Source organism: Gobius niger (assembly GCF_951799975.1).
Source record: "Gobius niger genome assembly, chromosome: 5".
In the NCBI taxonomy this organism is placed as follows: Eukaryota; Metazoa; Chordata; class Actinopteri; order Gobiiformes; family Gobiidae; genus Gobius; species Gobius niger.
In genome coordinates, this window is record NC_136856.1 from 13,694,795 (window position 1) to 13,717,153 (window position 22,359).

The window sequence follows — 22,359 nt, forward strand, 5'->3', positions numbered from 1 at the left end:
ACCCATGGATGGATACATTTGAGAATGCTTATTTGTAGTGTAAAAACAACTCCTGGTTTCCTTTCATTTATTAGTAGAGAACAGAGGTCAGGGAATGGCGGACCTCGGTCTGGATCCGGACTCACGTGTCAACCTGTCCGGACCCAAACCTTGGATTCCAACTTTTTTGATCCGACCGTAAATCCCCCTGAGTGCCCGTCGGTTCCTTGACACCTTGTATTTACCTTTGTATTTATTTAACGCTTTAAAACAGACAACGCCCTATCTAATTTAATATGCATGTGCCATCATAATTGCAAATAGTAGGCTATCGTTGTTTTCTGATTGTTTCTAAAAGAGCAGTGAGTTGGTCTATACCAGGACTAAATCAGAACTAAACCTGGCAAAGGGGAGAAACGCAAAACTACATTGACAACATTGTTTAAGTAATATATAGGGATAAATGTATTTTGAGAGTAGGCTAAGCAAAGCATAGTAAATATTATTGAACCTAATAAAGGCTTAAAAATCCCCATATAACCGTAAATTAACCTAGTATGTTCCAGACATTTGCTTGACAATTATTTATCAATTTGGTCCTCAATCAATTTCAATTCATGACCTCTGAATGACATGATTATGACCAGGCCTTAACCTAGTCTAGTTTTCTCAAGTGATTGGTAAAAATAAAAACCATTGATGATGATGGGATTCTTAGTCCAGACGACACAGTAAGCCACTATTTAAAGTTCTCACAAGGCTTTCTGTTTATATGTGCTGACTGAGACAAGCGCACGTCCACCATTGGGCTGCTCTGGTTGCTATAGTGACGGTGTCTGCACATTGGAGTGGGGGTAGGAGCTACGAACATCAGGCATGAGGACCAGAGATCAACCAGCGTCTGATTGGGCACATGATGGACGATTACTGATAATGCTGACTGCACACGGACTACAATTGTCCCTGGACTTTCTCATTAGATGGTGTTCCATTAGGCTGCAGAACAAAACATTACATCTCAAGTGAACCTTAACTTAACCCGATGGTGCTCTACATGCATAAAAATATATCGAGTGAAGATTTGATTTACGCGTTGACTGTTACAGGTCCAGCCTTCAAACTTTACGGCTGATTGAGTTGAGTTGGCAGACATCGGGCACAGTGTCCCCCGGAGACAAACCCAAGGCCCATCACTCAGACTGAACCATGAGGCCAACAACTCACCATGAACTCAAGTTACATGTTTGCAGGTATAATGATGCACAATATATCTCCACGTTATAATATTTAGCACAATATGTACAATCACGATATTTCAAAAATCACTGAGGTATCTGATCAATCAATGTTGTTGTTTTTTGCTGATACAGTTTAAAAACAGAATCTGGAAAAGTTCTGGTTAGCCTTTTTGTCCCGTTATGACACAGTTTATTGAAAAAAACATATTACTTTTACTACATTTATTGAATTCTGTGTTTAAATATATTTTGTAAAATATAGTTATAGTTATTGCAGCAGTCCAGGCAATGAGCAAATATCACATTTTTCTCTTGTAACTGTGCAGCCCTACTGTGGTTTTATGCTGCTTCGAGCCACGCTAACTAATGTGGAAATACAAGCTCGACCTCTTAAGCGACACGTGTCTCATTCAAAGGTCAAACTCAACTGATTCTGTTCACTACATAATTCTCACTACGGTAACACCTTTTGGTTTTCAATGCTAATTCAGGCCTGATTTAGATTCTTCTTCACAGCCCAGAGATTCACCCATCTGCCACTGACAGTTGATGCATGGCACCTGCTGACATGATACACTCCAGTAACCTTTGTCTGCGCAAGATGCTGCTATACAGTAAATAGAATAAGGCATAGCAGCAGGATTTGATGCAGTTTAAAAAAAAAAATCTTGTGTCTTCAGGGTTTCTGTGGGGCGTTATAAGCTTTATGAAAAATCGTTAAATAAATGGTGCCAAAATGAAGGCCTTAAATGCCACCAAAAAAATAACATTTATTTTGATTAAATCTAAATTTTGTGAAAAATAATGACTTTTCTCAAATTTTTGCCTGCTTTAGTTAATCAAAAATACAACAAAATATATATAATAAAGCATATTCTCCTTACATTTTTGGATATAATTGAACACAACTCTTTGCTCAAAAGTGCCCATTGTGTCAAAATTTCCCCTCATTCCTGTTTTATGGAAATCTGGAGAAATCCATATTTGGATTAAATTAAATGATTAAATGGCATTGATGACAAACTTTTACTTACTGCTACCTGTACAAACCTGTGTTAGTTTTCTACATAAAACTATTGTTACTTTTATTTTGAGAATTATTCGCATAAACGTCACATCTAATTACATTTTGAATATTAAAACACTAATTGGCTATGGTGATTGAAAACAACTTCACACATTGACACAAGTTGTGGATTTTCAAGCATATGGTTCAGGTGAAGAGGTGTTGAAATGGGCAAATAGAACAGAGGCTCTAAATGTGGGTCGGCTTCAGGGGCTTTGTGGTAAATGTTACACGCTGGCAGGGGGCAGTCATAGGGGCAGAAATGGTCGGTGGCGTATGGAGCATTGCCCATAACCGTTAAGTGGGGGAGGACTGTGCCGCGAGTCTCGCAGTAAGCCCGGGTTTAAAGCCGGGTGGCAGTCGGCCAGCGCCAGAGACGGCACCAACTGTCCCTGGCATCTCCTCAGTCTCTGCTGCGAGCTGACTTTACTGTCACTGTGTGCACAAATCTAAGTGGTTCTGATCTAGGAGAATTGCAAGGGGGATGATTATACAGAGTATGTTTGTGCAATCCAAAGATATCATCCTGAAAGGGATCCATATGCAAAAGTAATATTAAATCAGCGTTTATTGGTTTTAGAAAGACATAAAACTACGTTAATTGTAATTTAGAATAAAGCAATCTCTGTCCTGTTGTTTATGACATCCTTGCCATCGTCTCAGTCTCTGGTGCGTCTTGACTAAACACCAGGTGCTTCTGAAATAAAAAGGAAGATGAATGGCACTTCATGCTGCAATGGGATGATATAAAACTCAGTGTGATTGTGCAAAATATTGTGCTTACATGCATATTAACCTCAAGTTGACTTCCATTGCACCAGCATGAGAAAATGCCTTAAAAACAAAAGAAATAGGAAGTTAGTCGCACAATGGTGAAAATGCTTTGTTACAGCCAGTGCGGCATCAAGTAGGAAAAGGACCAGTGGTAAGAATGGAGCATAAGATATGACAAAAATGATATAAGCTATCGTAAAAGCAAAAAAAGAGCATAACATGAACAATAATATTGATATGTACAGTATTTTAACAGTAATAAATCTCAGGTAGTGACATATTCACATGAACATGTTATCATAACAACATTGCACATTAAACAGAATTGCATATGATTGCAGCAGTCCTCTATCTAATTTACTCTCAATGTATATATATTCTATTTTTAACACTCAACATTTGCAACTGAATCTCAAAGTGCAACAGAAACGTTTAAAATAAGCTTTTTAAAAAACATGAGAAATGTATGGCGGATAGTAATTACACAAACAGCACTGATCTGTCAGTTGTGGCTCAATTGAATTAGTCTGTGTCTCAAGGTAAATCTATTCACTATCTCCTCTTATTATTGAATCACCACCTAGAAAGACTTCTCCTCACCTCCACCCACTCTTGCCTCATATCTCCAATCCGTTCTCATACTTAGTCACCTGCACTCAGTGGTCAGACGGATCATAGCTCCGTGACTATTGGCTGGAGCGGAGATGGAGGCGGTACCTGCTTTAATGCATCACAAACACTACCAGTGCAGTAGGGCTCTTACTCACTCACTCCCTCCCTCCCTCCCCTATCTCTCCTCTTCTCGCTCTACCTCTGAATCTGCTCTCAGACATACGCCAGAGACTGCAGCAGCGCGCGGAACCACCGGGCATTTCTCCCCCTTCATTACTGTGGGACATACAGGAACGCACCAGAAGACAGTGGCGGTATCTTTGAAGGATTCGCAAAGGTATGACTGACTTTTTATATGTTGGAGTGTGTCAAGCGAGCGTGCGTGCGTGCAAGTGCATAAACAGCAGCACTGCAGATATGGAGGAACCCCCCCCATCCCCCATTCACATGTAAAACACCATTATATACTGTATGTGACATGATTTTGATGATTATAAGACATAAGTGTGCATGTCTTTATTATTTTAAGAGAAGTCCCCATGTTTTCTCAAGCAGCTGCAGCAATGAACATGAGGTAGGCTTTCCTCATGTGCGACGTGTCTTCCTCTCCACTGACTTGTAAAATCCCTTCGCAGGTCTGAGCTGGTGTGGACACCTGAATGCCACTATCCCTCCCAAGGCTCCATCCTTCCTGACTGGTCCCAACAAAAGGGGTGTAGGATGCCTTGCTCTGCGCCCCTTTGCTGAGGAGGCGTCAGCGGGCAGCAGCATGGGCACTGACTTGGACGAAATCCCCATATCCACCACCATCCCGTTTTCTATCACCGCTCTGCCACAACCTCCACGCTGCCCCCCCAAACCGGGCACCCCGACCGGCCCGTCTGATGGGCGAAGACACTGACGCTACCCCGAATCTCAACCACCGCGGCTTCCTCCCTGACCACAACTATGTGACTGACGGTAAGACGTGACAGAGTTGTAGTGTGTGGCTTTACGCAAGCGGCACGTGAGACTTTGTAGACTGTAAATGCTCGTGTGTGTTCAAATGCCTGTCTGGAAGGCAAAGCCAGCTCAGCACAGCTTTCCAGTCTTACCATCAATAAGCAGCTTGATAAATAGGCCTGAGCTGCAGACAAAACAAGGAAAGCAAGTATGTTTTTGTTTTTTTGCTTCAATATGATCTTTCTGCTTTGGCCTGTCATGGGTTATAGCCTACTATTATGTAACCATTCTGTCAGTACTAGGAACAATTGATCTTTTATCTGAATAGGCCAATGCATTTAGGTTCCTGGCACGTGATATACATGCTCAGAAAATACAAAAAGGAAAAGACTGTCTTCATAATACTGCGTAATTAAAACAAATCAGCTGTTTCATAAATGTACGACTTGGAAAATAGATTTAAAAAATCTATCTGTCTAGTTAATCTGTAAATGGTGAGATCACAGTAGTCCAGCTGCCTCGTGCTAATCTCAATTACACTGCTAATCTCACCTGTGCCTGAGCTTCATATGGTGTGCCTGTCTGTTTGCCCTCAATCCCTTTTCCTTGAGTCACCTCATTGTTCACGACACCTCTCGGTCCAGGCCAGAGCAGGGGATTATCATCTGGGGGTCGTGAATGTGTTACATGCTGATTTCTGATCCAATCTCACAAGAGAATTACGCTTCCTGTGTCTGGCTCGGCAATATCATTTCCTTCAGCCAGGACCAGCGGCACATGCTTATTGGTGACACGTGCTGCCACCTGTGTGCATTGTAGATGTGGGGGAGCACTCAACAAATTGCATTGCCTCTTATTGAATAATATCACATGACTATTATACGTGTAGGTGCATTCATTTCCAATTTTTGCCAAGAGTATGGCTATGTTTAAAATCTGTTACAATCGTCCATAAACCACAGTTTCACATTGACATTGTTCTCAATTGCCGATGTGGCTTGTCCTTTTCAAGCATTACCAGCCAAATAATGTTCACTTGTCTAAAAATGTTAATTGTGTAAATCTTCTATCTGTTTCTCCTTTCCAAAATGTGATCAAAGTTGCTTGTAGTGAGAGCAGAGGTGTTACTGCAAGTCACAAAAGAAATGTACAGCATTTTTCAAGTTGCCTAATATACGGGCTGCAGCACAATAAATTATTGTCATCACAGTATTTGGTAACGCAGTATCTATATTACAAGAACTCACTTCAATATCCCAAAAACACTGAGGTCTTTCATCTGACTTTTTATTTCTCCTGCACAACCTAAAACAAAAAAAGCTTCAAAGTCAGTTTTAGTTTTAATTTTAGACTGTTTTAGATGTACTTCCATTTTAGCCTTGATCCTGAAACAATATTTTTGAGGACTTATTTTCACACAAAAACTGAAAAACCTAATTGCTTTCCATTTCTTGAGTAAGTTATCGTAAGGGTATTGCAATATTCTAGACAGTTACTTTGTATTTTTTTATCATGCATCCCCAGCTAATGCCAAGCGTTTATTATGTCCATCGTCATAGAAACAGGCAGTAATAAACATGCTGTGTTTCATGCTTTGTCAATATGATTGACATCTGGTCAACACCCACCTATAATAGCTGTTTTAATTATTCCACACATCCGAGGCCAGCAAATAATATTCAGGGAGAAATATTTATGAGCTTAAACGAGTTAAGTTGAACAAATCAAAAAAATAACAGCAAATATCAGAGCAAAATGAAACTGTACACAGTGGCTACAGGTCATAAAAACCTGTTCCTTTATCCAAAACCATTTCCCCCTCTCTCACCCCATCCCCCTGCACCTCCCAGTGTCTGTCCAACTCATCCCCCCACCTCTCATCTCCTCTACCCGGCATCCTCTCAAATGCAACACACAGCATTACCCAGTGACGGAGTGGCGCGCCTGCCAAACAATTATCCAACAAGGCTCTAAGGCTGATCCAATACAATGTGCCTCTGTACATGCTCATTAAAGCAGAAAGGAGAGAGCTAAGAAGCGAAAGGGCATTAATTCATGTCTTTTTAAAATTGTATTTGTGTGTCTCTACCTGTCTGTTTTGCCTGAATTGTATTCATATTCATGTCATGTCTGCGCATCTCGTCTGGTGGTTAGGTGTGCATTTGTTTTGTGCGTTTTTGGTCAATGTTTACATGAACGTGTGCGTGCATTATGTCAGTCTGTCTGCACTGTCCCATGGGGATATCCCTGCCCTTTAACTCTCACAAAGATGCTTAACCTCCCTTCACCTCACACTGCCCCTCCCACCATATTCGCCTCCTTTCTCCCCTGCTTCCGTTGACCTCAGCGCTAGCTTTGCCCTTTCTTGACTTGTATGGACAGTAGGACAAGACATATTGTTTTACTGAATTATTATTAGTTATATATATTAGTTATTATATAGTTTTTTCATCTCCGGTACCCCCTGAGTCTTTCATTTCTTCTCCAAGTACCACCAGCTGGAAGTAATCAACTTAAGCACATATTTATTAGTATTTAATCGTGCGCTGTGTTGATAATAAAAGTAAATTGCTGTTAAATCTAGGCTTCTATTTCCAAACATTGGTAACTGTAGCTTTCCTTTGAAATGAATGTTGAATTCAGCTTCATTGTCCTTTTATTTTAAATTCTGAAATAAATAATTGATAATACATAAATAAATAAATAATGATCACATACTCCCAAGAGGGGAGCACCACATGGCAATATGACTAACACCATTACCCTCAGTGACTTGGAACTGTTAATATTATGGTAACCATTGATACTTTGCTCAAAGAAACATCTGCAGTTGTACCCTTGGCAAAGCATATAATACTATTTAATGCATAGGAACAAGTAAGTAATTTTAGCCAGGGATAATATTACTATTGTAGATAAATACAATACAATTTTATTTTAGTGAAACCTAAAAAAACAAAAAAAACATCGTCCAATATGCATATGCCATATTATGAAGATGTTTTGTTGTTGTTGCCTTCTGTAGATTTCGGGAAGGACGTTACCATAGAAATCTGCCTTAGCAAACATTGTTCATAGACTAACATTAGCTATCATTCCTCATGGCCTTTTATAAAGCCAGCATTGACAAAGCAGTTAAAGTCATAGCATGCTGAACATCCTGACATACTGTGATAATAATGAATTACTGTAGATACTGCATTCAATTACTGTATTTGTAGACAGGAACCTATTCATTTCAGACAAGCACATTGCAGCAAGTACACATACAGTAATCGAGTTTGCGCCCTGTCACTATCGTGGGTATGTCTCAACTTTATCTCGGCTCCAATTGACAATCTCTCTGCTATGATCAATACATCGTCATCCTCTTGGTCAGTGCTTATGGCCAGATGCGTTGATATAGTAACTCACTCCCTAACCCCATCCCTTTCTGTTGACTCCTTCCCTACACCCTCCCTTCCACCTCCCTTGTTCCTTTTGCAGGGCTGCTCCTGGCTATAGCCTGAAGAGCTCCGCCCATCCTGTCCACCCCTCTCCACCCTGGACTCCTCCCCCAGGATGTTGAGCCCCATCCAGGTGCTGTGCTCTGACATCACTACCCTCTCTCTGGAGCCCGAGCAGTTTGCCTCTTACACTGAAGGTGTGTGCTCTCTCCTCTTTTATCCATTCACCCACACCACCCCACTGGGACATCACACGGGCTGTTTGTACGCTGGTGTAAGGGCATCTGCCATTGTGTGAGTCAGGTGGATTCGGTGCTATAAATATCACTTATACCACTTTGTTTCTGTCTATTTTGTGGCGTTCACTTTATTTTTGTTTCCATCCGAGTAGATTGTGTGTTTGAAGTGTGTGGGTTGCTTTGCGTTGTTGGCCTTATATTACCTTGAGTGGTGTGAAAGTGATGGTAAGAGATGTGTGCAGTTGCACTTCTGTCAGTCAGGGCAACTGTGGCTACATAGGCGGCTTACACCCACTGAGTATGAAGTGAATTAAAAATTGTTTTTGTGAAGCGCTTTGTGTGACTTGTGTGATGTGAAATACAGTATAGAAATATAACCTTCCCTTCTGGGACACCATTAGAAAGAAAAGTGAAAGTACTATCTGTACCCAAACTATTTTTCAGGATAGATATTTTGATGCCTGGTGTGTCCTGAGAGCTCTATAGAACAGGGATCTCCAACTAGTTTGAAATTCCAAGTAGCTCCCCAAAGGTTTTCAATTTTTTTTGGCTTTTTTGATGTCCTTTAAGAAAAAAAAAAAAGTAATATTATCTTCGGGTATTATCTCTCTATTATCTCTAGGCTAAACTCCAGAGTCAAAAACATCATCAAAACATAAGTAGCTCTCTCGCTGTTTTTTTGTTTTGTTTTTTACACAAAAGCAGCTCAAAGGGTAAAAATGGTTCAAATGTAACTTGGTACTCCATGCACAAATAAATGAGCAAACTACTGGTTTTCCTCAACAGTTATGGGGAATGTTCAAGTGCCATTAAACCAATGAACACACCTAATATAGGAAATGGAAGTGGTAAAGACAACAATTGCATGGTACCCAGCTCTATCTATTGACTAAACAAGCCATCTCAGAAAGTAAGACATTGAAACACAGGAATACTTACAGTTTAAGTTATGTTATAGCTATTACTGTATTGTGTATGTAACCCGAAATATTGTTGTTTTGAAATCTCCCTCATGACACATAAATGCCTGTTGTTGTGACAGATAAAATAGCAGCTATAAAATGTAGCACACGCTTTCCGTGTCAGGGATTAGTATATTTGATATGTCAGCAGCTCGTGTGGTGAGTTTTATCTCAGTTGTCGGATGGAGTGTAAACCAGCTAAGCCTCTAATCTTATTTTCCACTCTTGCCTTAAATCAGTCGGAATATCACATTGATTTTATTGACATTTATTCGCGTTTGACTATAACAGTTGGACATTTAGCAAGCATCCTATTTTCAAGGGAGGTTTTCATCTTGTGACTTTAATTGTTTATGTCTGAAAGTGTCCGCCGCACGCTGGTTTTACGTCGATGTGTCATTTTATGTTTGGAGAAATGGTGTGCCTCCCTGCTGGGTTGTTCTTAAATCACTCCTCTGCCTCACACACATGTACACACACATGAGCAACACAAACAGAGATTTTTTTTTGGTTCACAGAAAGCTTCAAACTGCAGGACAGGGATCAATTTACTGTCCCCCTCTGGCAATCCTTACAGCCAGTTTATTTCTCTACAGCGTAATTGAGTCGGCGCTTTTGCTCAGGAAATGTCGTGTTGCTGGAGCTGTATAATGTGCACAAGCTGGCCACACAGAAAAGCACACGTCTCCTGCTGAGTGATGGCGTGTACCCGCGTCTAAGCACTGTGTGTTTTTGGCTGCACTCTAATTGTCTGTGTTTACACAGACCTATGATATCTATAATTGAGGTTGTAAGACGCCGCTCTGCTGTGTCCCTTAGTGGTTCTTAATAGAAAAGGAATTCCCCTTCATTTGGTGTGGATGTAGTGTCAGAGTAATATCGTTAACCTAGTGTGTTCTGGTGGGAAAATGTAACCATTGGACATATAATACTGAGTTAGTAGTAATAATCATTTTATTAGAGTTGAAAAATACAGTTTATAACCAACATTTAAGAACAATTCATCAATGTATTGCTTGAAAGGTTTTTCCCCAGTTACCAGTACCCCCTCATTATTATTGATGCATTATTAAATAAAATATTTTCTTGTGCTGCACAATGTAAGATATTTGAGCTATGTCTTTAATATTGTGGTAACGATATTATTGTGATATTTTGCAAAACCATTTTAACTCAGCACTTTCTATACAAATCATAAGTGAAAGAATAATTTGGAGCCATATGAGGAAAACCATTACTAAACCTGAACCTGCACTTTTCTAAGTTTCAATATGTTATTGCGTTGGGCGAGCTGTGAAAGACCTTTGCAATGTATTGTGTAATCCTTATGTAGTGTTTCTACTCTTTCTGTGGGTCACTGAGTTTGTGAATATTTTGTTTGTGTATTGGTCTTACATTGACAACACGTGTGGGTGGAAGCACTTGCACTTCCCAGTTTGTGCAGTGAGGTGATGAGTCAGTCTAGTTCATGCTTTTGGACCGACTCCACTGGAGCAGGGCTATAGCACATACATGTCTAAAGTGTGAGACTGTGGCTAGTACTTCAATGACCACTTTGTGGTCCCATCCGCACATTACAGAGCAGTGGCCAGTGCAAGCTATAAGGAATCAGTGTTTTATTGCCTTCTCTTTTTTAATCATTTGCCACATTTAAATGCAATAAAAGAGACTGGTGATAGATTGAGTGGAAGAGATATTAGAACAGTGGATACAAAGGAAATGATAGATTGTGCTCTAAATTTCATTCTCAAAACCATTTGCCGCTTCTGTGGTTTTGCTTAGCTTTGCTCTTCCATTGTAAAGACTGCACATGTTGGCAAAATGTCTCTGTCAGTTCATTTTTTTTTTGTTTTTTTTGTTTTGTTGTTGATAATTATTTCAGACTTCAAGACCTGCTGCATAAATGTCTTTTATATGAGCGCGTCTTCGCCAGGGACAGCATAGAGACACACATTTCTTTCTTATTTTTTTTATTTTTGTGTATAATTATTACCCATAAGACCTTCTCAAGATGTCTTATTCCCTAACAAGAATGCCTTTTTAGTCCATGCCTTATGGCGTGATTAATCTACTGAGAGTATTCATTCATCAGTGTTTGTTAGTGGCCATAACAGCGGCGATGTAATTATTTTACTGGGCCACGTCGCCCTGTGAGGATTGGACCGATGAATTCCGCTTCCTCCTTTCTCCCAACGACCATATACGGCAAATTGTTATGAGTATCACTGCCACTGGTTGGTTCCGCCTGTTACTATGGAAACCCCTGCACACTGAGAAACCCCCCCTCCGCCCTCCCCCTCCTCATCCTCCATCCTTCCCATTCTTCCGCCAGCATCACCATCACCACCACTACGCGCACAGTAGCATACATAACTAGGAGGCGCCGGACCGTGGGGGAGGCATCACACGCCAATGAATTCATAAAAACAGCCGTGAACCATAGAAAAAGGGAAAAATCTAGGGTAAGAAAAAAAGACTCATCTTGGAGAGCAGAGATACTGTCCAGAAAAGATAATAAATACTGCTATGATGTGTAGTGGGAGAGGAGTAGTCCCCACCTCCCCTTCATCATAACATCTATTCTCTCTCAAGGCCACCACAGAATGGGCTCGACTCCAGGCTTGAAGCTCCCAGTAAACACGATTTACACGCACTGTTTTCATTACAACCAAAGCCCATTGAGCTCTGTCTTCCTATTTGTCAACACTGGGTTTATTGTGGCGGCCTGATTGGAAACATCATGTAAAGCTATCTATAATATTTATCTTATGATGTAGATTGTGATGAAAGGAAGTGAAATTTTTACACGCATATCATACACTAAGGGTACTGTAAAAGTATGGCACAGACACGTAAGCATTTGACCACTAACCAGAGGGTCGGCAAACAGGCCGTGCTCTCCTTTATCAAAATACACCCATGTTGTGAGCCAGGCCACCAAACTACTCTCCTCTTTCTTAAATGAAAACCCGCTAAATCACGAAGAAAATGTTTTTTTTTTTTATCTCAAAGGGTGACCTGAATAGGAGGAAAAAGACATAATGCGAAAAATACATGCACATATCAGTTTCTTTTTTCATAGCAAACAGGTTACAGTTATTTTTTCCAGTGATTTAGCGTACCAAATTGAAATAAATGTAAGTCCGAGCTTCATTTTATTCACAGACACAGTAGCCTGGGTTCAGATGGCTTGCGTTTTGAATAAACAATGCAATTATTAATGTGCTTCGCCTGAGTGACTCGGTGGTGGACAGTGATTTTAGAGAAAACAAAGATGAATGCATGCAGTGTGAGAGGCACCGGTGTCATCGCCATGGTAATCTGCATCACTGTCTGTTTGTTGTATTTAAAGTGTGAAAACTGGACTGGAGACAATGCACACAACACAAGTGTGATAAGTAAACTGAACTGAAATTACTGTTGTCGTCAGCTATTAGTGCGAAACTATGTCTCAGTGTTTGTGCTACAACTGTGAATAAACTACAGGCTCAACCTTCAGCTTTAGAGATCGGATCCAAACTAAAACAGCCCTCTTAATGTTTCAGAGCTTTAAGATGAGGGAAGGATAAGGTTGGGTGTCTAGATTTTAATAGTCTGTATAGCATATTGTTAGGACTAATTATGTTTCTGTGAATGCCTTGACTGAATTTGCCTGACCAATATCCAATCTCCGCTACTTTCATAAATAAATCGTATTTTATGCATTAATTTGCATACGTTAAATCCACTTACACTGTAACGCATTGACATTTGACTTGGCGTGGTGATGTATTTGCATACATACATAAACGGATTACACAGATGAATGATGATGTGTTGTCAATTAGCTAATGGCCTCTGTGTCTGTTTTCCCTTTCCGCATGTTTCTTTCTTCATCCCCTTTGCCCCTCGCTCGCTCTGCTCCTGCAGCTGATATCATCTCTACTGTTGAGTTCAACCACACTGGAGAGCTCCTGGCCACAGGGGACAAAGGGGGCCGAGTGGTCATCTTTCAGAGGGAACCTGAGGTACGCACAAGCCCCACACATAAGTCATATTTCAGTATTCTGCAAGCTCACTGTTCCCTTCCACCTGCTGTTTATATTTATTGATGGATGGAGCTTTTTCCAGATCAGTTTTGTTCAAGTCTGTGCCATCCTGTTTCGGTGTTTGAAGGTTCCTTGTTGTGGTAGTATTGGACTGTTCTAATATGCAGACTATTCGAGACTATTTTACTGAAGCATTTCAACTTTGTCAGCCTTTGTGCTCATCCCAATGAATAAATGGAGTGGGTTGAAGGGCTTCTGAATAACATTTTATGACAAAAAATAATCTACCAATCAATCAAAATGAGTGGTAACAGTTCATTTTCTGAGGGAACAAAAGACAAAAAACATGCTTTGTGTTTTCAATGTCACATTTTGTCAGTGATCACATTTAAAGTCAGTGAATTATGCTATTCCTTATGCACGCAAGGAGGACTACACAAAGTCTTCTCCTTACTTGCATCTCAAATAACATAGTAACAAATTCTTCTCTACATTCTTTTCTACAGAGCAAGTCTGACCCCTTCTCGCAGGGAGAATACAATGTCTACAGCACCTTTCAGAGCCATGAGCCCGAGTTTGACTACCTTAAAAGTTTGGAAATCGAGGAGAAAATCAACAAGATCCGATGGCTGCCTCAACAGAACGCAGCGCACTTTCTCCTGTCCACCAACGGTAAGACCAAAAACGGTTTACAAAGATCCTACTTAGATATCGTCTGCCGCAACAACATTTAGTCTTGGTTCTGAGGTTTTTTCTCTTGCTGCTCATTTAAAAGCAACACATTTGTTTTAGTATGGAAGGGTTTCTGAGGTGCATTTTGACCAAAGGAGAAATGGCGCCTTACTGTCAGTTTATGGAGTTATTGGAAATCCATAGTGCACACCCTCACTGATTTATTTAAGTGCTGTATTATTTATGATTGAGTGTATGAAAAATGTACGACCTGTCATATCGGCTGGCTGATGTATCTGCCTGAATGCCCGCCGCATTTTGAACAGAAAACTGGACCTTCTTTGCCGAACTTGGCCCTTGTTTTTCGGTTTAGTGTCCATTTTGATATTGAGTAGATTACAGCACAATAATTACATTTTTGGGAAGTGCAGTATTACTGTGTAGACCTAATCTAACAAATGTAGACTGAATATAGAGTCATAAGTAAAAGGATCCTTTGCTAAAAATATGCACTGTAGAGAGATGTTCTAATAAATGATCAAACAATATTCTGTGTTGGTTATATTTTATCCAGTTTTCACCTGTAAGGCCAGAGTCTATTAATTAATAGGAAGACAAAAAGCAGATACTGATGTGTTTGCAGAAACTTTAACCCATCTTTTATGTAGATTATTCTAGCATCTATTGGGCGTCATATCTTAATGCAGGTGTTTATTTTCTAGATAAGACCATTAAGTTGTGGAAGGTGAGTGAGAGAGACAAGAGGCCAGAGGGATACAACCTAAAGGATGAAGAGGGCCGCATCAAGGACATCTCCACTGTCACCTCCCTGCAGGCAATTACTACTTTCTTTTCATTACTTCTGCCGCACACAGTATGTGCTTAGCTGTTCACAAACACAATAGAGTGGCCCTGTTATGTGGGTCAGTGGGTACAGATGTGTTTCCATGTGTAAAAATGGGTCACTGGCACAAAGGTGCTTCATGTGTGGGGGTGGATTCACTATTTACAGCTGTAGTCAACACAGCATCTGCTAAGGGCGAAGATTAGTGGGATTTTACATTTTTTCTTCCGGTTATGCATGTTCATTATAAATATGTAAAAGCTGCAAGTGCTGCGAAGTCGAGCTGCATCATAAATCACTGGAAATCAATTTAATCCTGGACATTTTTACAGCCCTACACAATAGAAATAATCACTTTTAAATTGATAACTTCCAAAACATTTCATTGCTTAAGGCTGTTATTGAAAATCACTTGAGTATTGCAATTGTATTGAACACAGTTTTCAAAAATCACTTTTACCAAACAACCTCAATATGTTCCATAAAATGTAAACTAAATTGCAACCAGTTCTTTTTTTCTTCTTCTGTAAATAAAATTAAGCCTAAAATGGAACTGAATTACGCATGTTGATAGTTTTAAGTACCATGTGTTTTCTCTTAAGACTGTTTTTGCAAAAATGTAATTAAATTGTATATCTCTGTCAGATGAAAGACCTCAGTGACATTGCGATATATTGTGGCTCCATTTGTGAGATTAATATTGTGATAATAATTCAGCAATATGTTGTGAAGTGAACTTTTGAATTACATCTAAGTTTAATCATGTACCCATTCTTGGATAGCATAGCATTAAAGTTGATTGATTAGAGACATACTTGGTTATTGACACATTGTTGTCTTTTATGCTGTGGCTGTGTAGGTGCCTGTGTTGATGCCCATGGATCTGATGGTGGAGGTGACGCCGCGCAGAGTGTTTGCTAACGCTCACACGTACCACGTCAACTCCATCTCCGTGAACTCAGACTACGAGACCTACATGTCCGCCGACGACCTGAGGATCAACCTGTGGCATTTGGACATCACGGACCGCAGCTTCAGTATCCTTTACACTGATCACACTACTGCAGACAGGCCAACACGGGTAAACAGTCAACGTGCGGACAGTAGCCGAAAAGGATGGTTATGTACTTTTGGTTCTGATATCATAGAATCCATGTTAGTATACATTCATATATCCATAGTCCAAAAACATTTGAGTTTAGATAATGCATAAAATCACATTATATTTTTCAAGGACTTGAAGTTTTTACACAAATTGTGTAAAAAAAAAAAATTATGCTTGTACAAAATTGATTCAACAAATAAACATTACTCAAGTACAAGCTGAAAGTGTGACACGTTTAACACTTCGTACCCACACATGATTTTAGATGTTGAATAGTTTGGACATGCTCATCCAACAAACTGTGATGTAGATTTATTCATACACAACCACACAGATAACAAATGCATATGTACATGTTCATTAGTCAGTCCACAGCCACACACTCTGACGCCTTCTCTCCAAACTCATTTAAATCCCACTTTGTTGTATACAGAAATGCACAAGGACATGTTACTGCTGGGGGAGGGGGATATTATTCTTGAGGAGTGAAAATGTTGCTTAATGAATTATTCAAAGGAGGCATAAATATTGCAGGCTTTTTCTGAGTTTTAATCCAGCTCAGTCAGAGAACGCAGTGGAGTCACATGCGTGACCTATGCAGGATTTATCATATTACGATTTATATGTCTGGGATTACGCTTTGCGAAACAATCCCCCCAAGACGTATTTTTATTGCTCTTTATTTCAGCCATCTATAATTTACATCTGTTGGTGACACATGCCTTTGCACACAAATATACTGTATTTATTGCTATTGGGTGAACCAACGAGTAAATAAGTTAAATATATGAATAAGTGTAAAAAAATAATCCAGCCACCAGAAATCTGAGGCCAGCACTGCACTGATATATGCACTGATATAAAGCCTGGTTTCAAATTGATACTATGAGAAGAGGCATCTTGTGTAAGTATCGATACCAAAGCAAAATGCAAAAAAATACTTAGATAGATTGTGATTTAGGAAAAGAAGGATTTCCTGATGGGGTGGCACAGTGATTAGCACTATTGCCTCACATCAAAGGTCCTGGTACCCGTGGACCCGGCGGGGGGATTTTGTGTGGAGTTTGAAGGTTCTGCTTTGGTTTTCCCTGAAAAAGAGATTCTGAAATTAGACTTTCTTGATTAAATAAAGGTTAAAAGACAGAGATGGTTACATCTTCAAATGAAAATAATAATACATACAAAATAATAAATGGTCAACTTTGATATATGCAAAAAAGAAGAAGAAAAGAACTGGTTGCATTGTATCATACCATAAAAACGTTATGAGAAAATTAGAAGCAACACAATAATGAACGAAGTATATATACAACCAAGACACGCCAAAAATGTGGAATGTAAACGTGTTGAGAGTTTTCTTGAGCACCTCTTTCTCAGACATTGTTGACATCAAACCTGCCAACATGGAGGACCTGACGGAGGTGATCACAGCTGCAGAGTTCCACCCGCACCACTGTAACCTGTTCGTCTACAGCAGCAGCAAAGGCACTCTGCGTCTGTGCGACATGAGAGAGGCTGCACTTTGTGATAAACACTCCAAATGTAAGTATATTTCATAGGTTTGTGTTCCTGCTGTACAAACTGATGATGAAGAAAATGCTCAAAACGAGGGAGATCTATTTACCATAAGCACGGCTAAAATATCTGGTATGTGAAGTAGCTGTATTTCCCACCCTTATCAGCCCGATAATGTCTTTTCCCCTCCACCACACAGTGCAATACATCTTATACAGCGATATAGTCCTTTTGTTCTCCCTACCTAATAACCCTTTTCCCCTGCAGTGTTCGAGGAGCCCGAGGACCCCAGCGCTCGCTCGTTCTTCTCAGAAATCATTTCCTCTGTGTCAGATGTCAAATTCAGCCACAGCGGCCGCTACCTGCTCACCAGAGACTACCTGACGGCCAAAGTTTGGGACCTCAACATGGAGAGCAAGCCCCTCGAGACATACCAGGTTTGTGTTTCAAAGACAGGCTTTGGGCAAAATCCATTGTGAGACGTGGAGAAACATAGTTATTGTTCAGCGCTACAGCCACAGTTGTCACGGTTGGAGCAGCTGTATTGTTAGCTGCTTTACTCGTACGTCTCTGTGAGTGACTCATCTGTCAGACCACCACCTTCAAGTGAACAATGGGCTTCATTCATTCAAGTGTTGTGTGTGGTAGGAGAGTATTACGCTATTATTAGATACAAAAATAATCCTATTGTACACTAATTTGCTTCAAATTTCCCCTCCTTTGGGTAAGTCCATGTTTACAGCTGCTTTAGTCATGGTTTAGTTCTAAATTGTACCTGATCAGCCCTAGTTTAGACCTGGAGGCTCTACAACATTATTTATTTATTTATTATTGAGTCATGTATTTGTTATATCATTAGTTTAAATCATAAACAAGAATAGGAACATATATAAGCGACTGTAATAGCAGTGACAGATGACGTGCAAGTCGTACCTTTTTTTGTGAACCGTGCAGTCAGAAATCATCCAAGGCACTCCGTGTACAAAAAGATTAAATGTCCTTTATTCAAATGGACAACTTACGCTAGGCCTGTCGTGATCTAAATCTAAAGTTTGATATATTGAGGCAGGAAACTTTCGCAATAAATTATATTATTTAAGACCTTATATTGCCAAAGAAACTAACTCTAAAGCTTAAAAATGACAGTTTGGTTCTGTTCAAAAGTACTTCATCTTAAAATATCTCACAATGAAAGTGTTATGTTAAATAAATGTACTGACGATAAATATTGAGGCCAAAAACTTTCTATCTGTCATTTATTGAACGATGAGCCAATAGAATAATTATTATTATTAGAGTTACAACCCTAACCTACGTGTTTCAACACACACGTGTCTTCGCCAGGGCAAACCTTTTCTGATAAAAACCCATGAGCTTCATTTAAACAGTGGATCTTATGATGCACTCACCTCTGTCTATTTTTAGTTTTTTAGAGAAACTGAACTGAACACAATGCCAAAAGCCTTTAAGAAAACTCAACAGAACTCTTATTTGATTTCCCATTGAAGTCCACTGTTGATCAGTTTTATGCTGTTCTTCTTTCAGTGAGTAATGTGCTATTAGTTTAGCGATGTTGGATTTTATTAGTCTAGCCACAGTGAACATGTGTTGTCTCCCTGACGTGTAAAGGCAGCCAGAAGTGGGAGGCTAAGATGCTCTTGAGCTATTTATAGTCTACAGAGCTTCCACTCAAAGAGAGAAGTGGGAAGGAGGGATACCTTACACAGTGCCCAATACCTAGATCTGCAATGCACCACAGAAAGAGAAAGAGAGAGAGAGGGAGGAGGGTGTTTAGGGAGTCTGAAGATTGGGGTTAAAAGGTAGGGTTTAGACATTATTTTTCAGATAAGGTGTGAGGTAAGGTACACTTTGTCCACAGAGGGAAATTTGCCTTGTGCATTTGACTAGCCTTTCAAAGCTGGTGAAACTTGCCAGTAGCGCTGACCAACAACAGTGAAGCACCCAGGGATCCAGATCTTAAGCTAGGTTCATTCAGGACATACTAGCTGGACGATTTTCCTATCGTGCATGTTTTTGAGTTTATTGGTGGCATGGCAGAGGTTGCAGCGTTCAGTGTGCATGATTACTTAGATTTGCAGCAATCTCCAGTAAATTTACAGCTATAAAGACCTTGTGCATTGTGATAAAGCATTATAAATCTAACTTGGGTATGGGACACAGCCCAGTAAATCTGAGAAAGCGCAGACAGGAAAAAAGCCTACATTTCTTCCACTAAAGCTGACACTGTATGATAGCACCTGGTGCAAAAAGAGCATCCATGGGGGAAAACAAAAATGTCACCGGCTTTGATGTACTGCCACGGGCCGACCTTAGCTTGACCGTTTATTGATTGAAAGTCGGCCGTTGAGTGCTGACTTTATGCAGAATGGGAAACAGGGGCTCAATGCCGAGAAAGGTGTCGGTTTCAGCTTTTTGCATCACTGTCTGTGGGCTCTCTGCTGACACAGGTCAAAGAAAAACTCTGTGGAGAGGACCTTTTAGTCAGGGACTGTGAGTCTCACTTTTTGTGCCCTTGGTAAGTTTAGTCAGAATGGCGTAATGATTGTGGGGAAAAAGATATGAATGTGCATCTTGCATATTACAAAATGTGTCATAGTTTCTGTCACTATGAAGAATTTTTTCCCCTCCTTTTTCCAATCTTTTTCGCACGGTAATCACATTTTCACCAATATCATGCATCACAACTATTTCATGAACAAATATTTGCTGATAATTCTTCCGATATTGTGTTTTCTTCACTCCACTAGGTTCATGATTACCTCCGAAGCAAGCTGTGCTCACTTTACGAGAATGACTGTATCTTTGACAAGTTTGAGTGTGCCTGGAACGGCTCAGACAGGTAGGTCAATATTTCAGTGTTCTTGTAAATTACAGTACTATAAATAATTTTGTCCTGTGATCATCCCTCATCTGTTCTTTCAGTGTGATCATGACGGGAGCCTACAACAACTTTTTCCGCATGTTCGACCGCAACACCAAACGCGACGTGACGCTGGAGGCCTCGAGAGAGAGCAGCAAACCCAGAGCCGTCCTCAAACCGCGGAGAGTGTGCGCTGCCGGCGGGAAGAGGCGGAAAGACGACATCAGCGTGGACAGCCTGGACTTTACCAAAAAGATCCTCCACACCGCCTGGCACCCGAACGAGAACATCATTGCTATCGCTGCCACCAACAACCTGTACATATTTCAGGACAAACTCAACTCGGAGATGCACTGATGGGCCAATGTCAGCCGCTAAGGAAACACGTTTACACCCAACTACTACTATGCCACTATGCGAAACATGCAGACACCCCAGGAATATGCCTCAAGAGCTGCAGAGGCGGGCAGATTTAGGTCTATACTCCCTCACGTCCTCCCTGGGCTCCCAGAACTGAGCGAGCGGACTGGAAAGGGAACGGGCTGGAATATGCAATTGATTGTGGATTAGTAGAAATGTCTAAATGGAGGATTTCTTGATTGTTAACCTCTGGATTGTGATTGATTTATTTTTTGTTTTGTTACCACAGACAAAAAAAAACTGAAAACATTTTGTTGTCCTCATCCATGTCCTTTCTGCCCCCTGTTTTGTACCCCCTTCGACCAACAGCATGGCTAAAAATAGGGCATTTATTTATGTAAGTGGCAGTCTGATAACTCATCAGATTTCTCATTTCTTATGCTTCTTATTGAATGATAACAATGTTGTAAATGATGGCCAATATGAAGACAGTGACGGTAATGTGTGATGTGAAATGAATTGGAGCCTGAACCCTTTCTGTTAAAACCCAAGTGCACCTAGACGCCAGTCTCTTTCCATAATTCAGGAGTAAAACTGAATTGTGGTCAGCGAATTCATTATTTCAATGTAACAGAAGCAGATTTGACACAAGGCTGAACTGAGGACACACAAACTGCTGCAGTGCTTTAGCCAACATTCACTACAACAGGCCTTCATCTGCTCCTATTGTACTGGTCTGCCTTCTGTGCTATGTTGTCGATACTCAAACTCAATCAAGCAAAAAAACGAATAATCTACATCATGTCAATCAAGCAAAATGATGCTGCATGTGAAACAGATTTAACCTATAGCCATTTATAATTGACTGGCTTGGCTGCCTTCTTACCTATTTAGACCTAGCTGTACAAAGGCTTTTTGGGCCTGGAGCCCTATGCAGCACGATTTCCATAGAAGACCGAGCCCATACCTTTCTGTGTCTCAGACACAAACGCATGTTTACCAGTGCTCGGTTCATAAAACTGTACATTTGAATGATCACCAACAGTTTCACCCTGAAACTGAGAACCAATGATTACGGCGAATGTTTTTGAATAATGTATCTAAAAATAAAAAATGGGCTAAATGGTGTCTGTATAATATACAATGTTTTCCATTTCTAAAGTTCTTTTTTATTAAACATGACCAAACCATTGATCCATAGACTGTAATCTCCATCACTGATGATTGTTTTCAAAGACACACTCGGTGCAGAATGTTTATTTTTGGAAACTTCATGTTAATGTCTATCTGAACATCTGTCATTGTACTGTCCATACTCCAGTGTCACATCTTTGTGTTGATGAATGTTGACTCAATTGTCAAATTATAAATAATGTTAATATGTTTTTTTCTGAATAAATATTTCAATAAAACAGACATCTGTTTGCTAATGTAACAACTACAGGGAGGGCTCTTTACAACCTTTCATTATTACATTTAGGGGTCATTTATGAAGTGGGCGCAAATGTTTTTATGTGGACATCTGCACATGATCTCACATTTGGAATTATGTGTATTACAGTATTCATCACACATTTAGTAAAATAAATAAAAGTACTAATGACTGCTGCTCCACGTAAACCCTTGATAAATGTCCCCCTCAGTGTTTACTGTCAAGTGCCCCCTAGTGCCAGCATGGGCACATTACATGAATGTG

General features: G+C 40.1%; 1 protein-coding gene across 2 annotated transcripts; it reads left to right on the plus strand.

Annotated features, from left to right (window-relative positions):
- The first annotated feature begins 1,077 nt into the window (after positions 1-1,077).
- LOC306963768 (serine/threonine-protein phosphatase 2A 55 kDa regulatory subunit B gamma isoform) lies at positions 1,078-22,079 on the plus strand. 2 transcript variants are annotated; one of them, XM_079557462.1, is made up of 12 exons: positions 1,082-1,229; positions 3,887-4,006; positions 4,305-4,629; positions 8,098-8,254; positions 13,168-13,265; positions 13,793-13,958; positions 14,681-14,793; positions 15,662-15,839; positions 17,285-17,449; positions 17,690-17,859; positions 20,191-20,282; positions 20,366-22,079. In XM_079557462.1, the coding sequence occupies exons 4-12, from the start codon at positions 8,173-8,175 to the stop codon at positions 20,658-20,660; spliced, it is 1,359 nt and encodes a 452-aa protein (XP_079413588.1). In that variant the 5' UTR covers positions 1,082-1,229; positions 3,887-4,006; positions 4,305-4,629; positions 8,098-8,172; the 3' UTR covers positions 20,661-22,079. The 2 variants fall into 2 exon arrangements, with proteins under 2 accessions (XP_079413589.1, XP_079413588.1); XM_079557463.1 differs by lacking the exon at positions 8,098-8,254 and having other exon boundaries at positions 1,078-1,229.
- Positions 22,080-22,359: the final 280 nt, after the last annotated feature.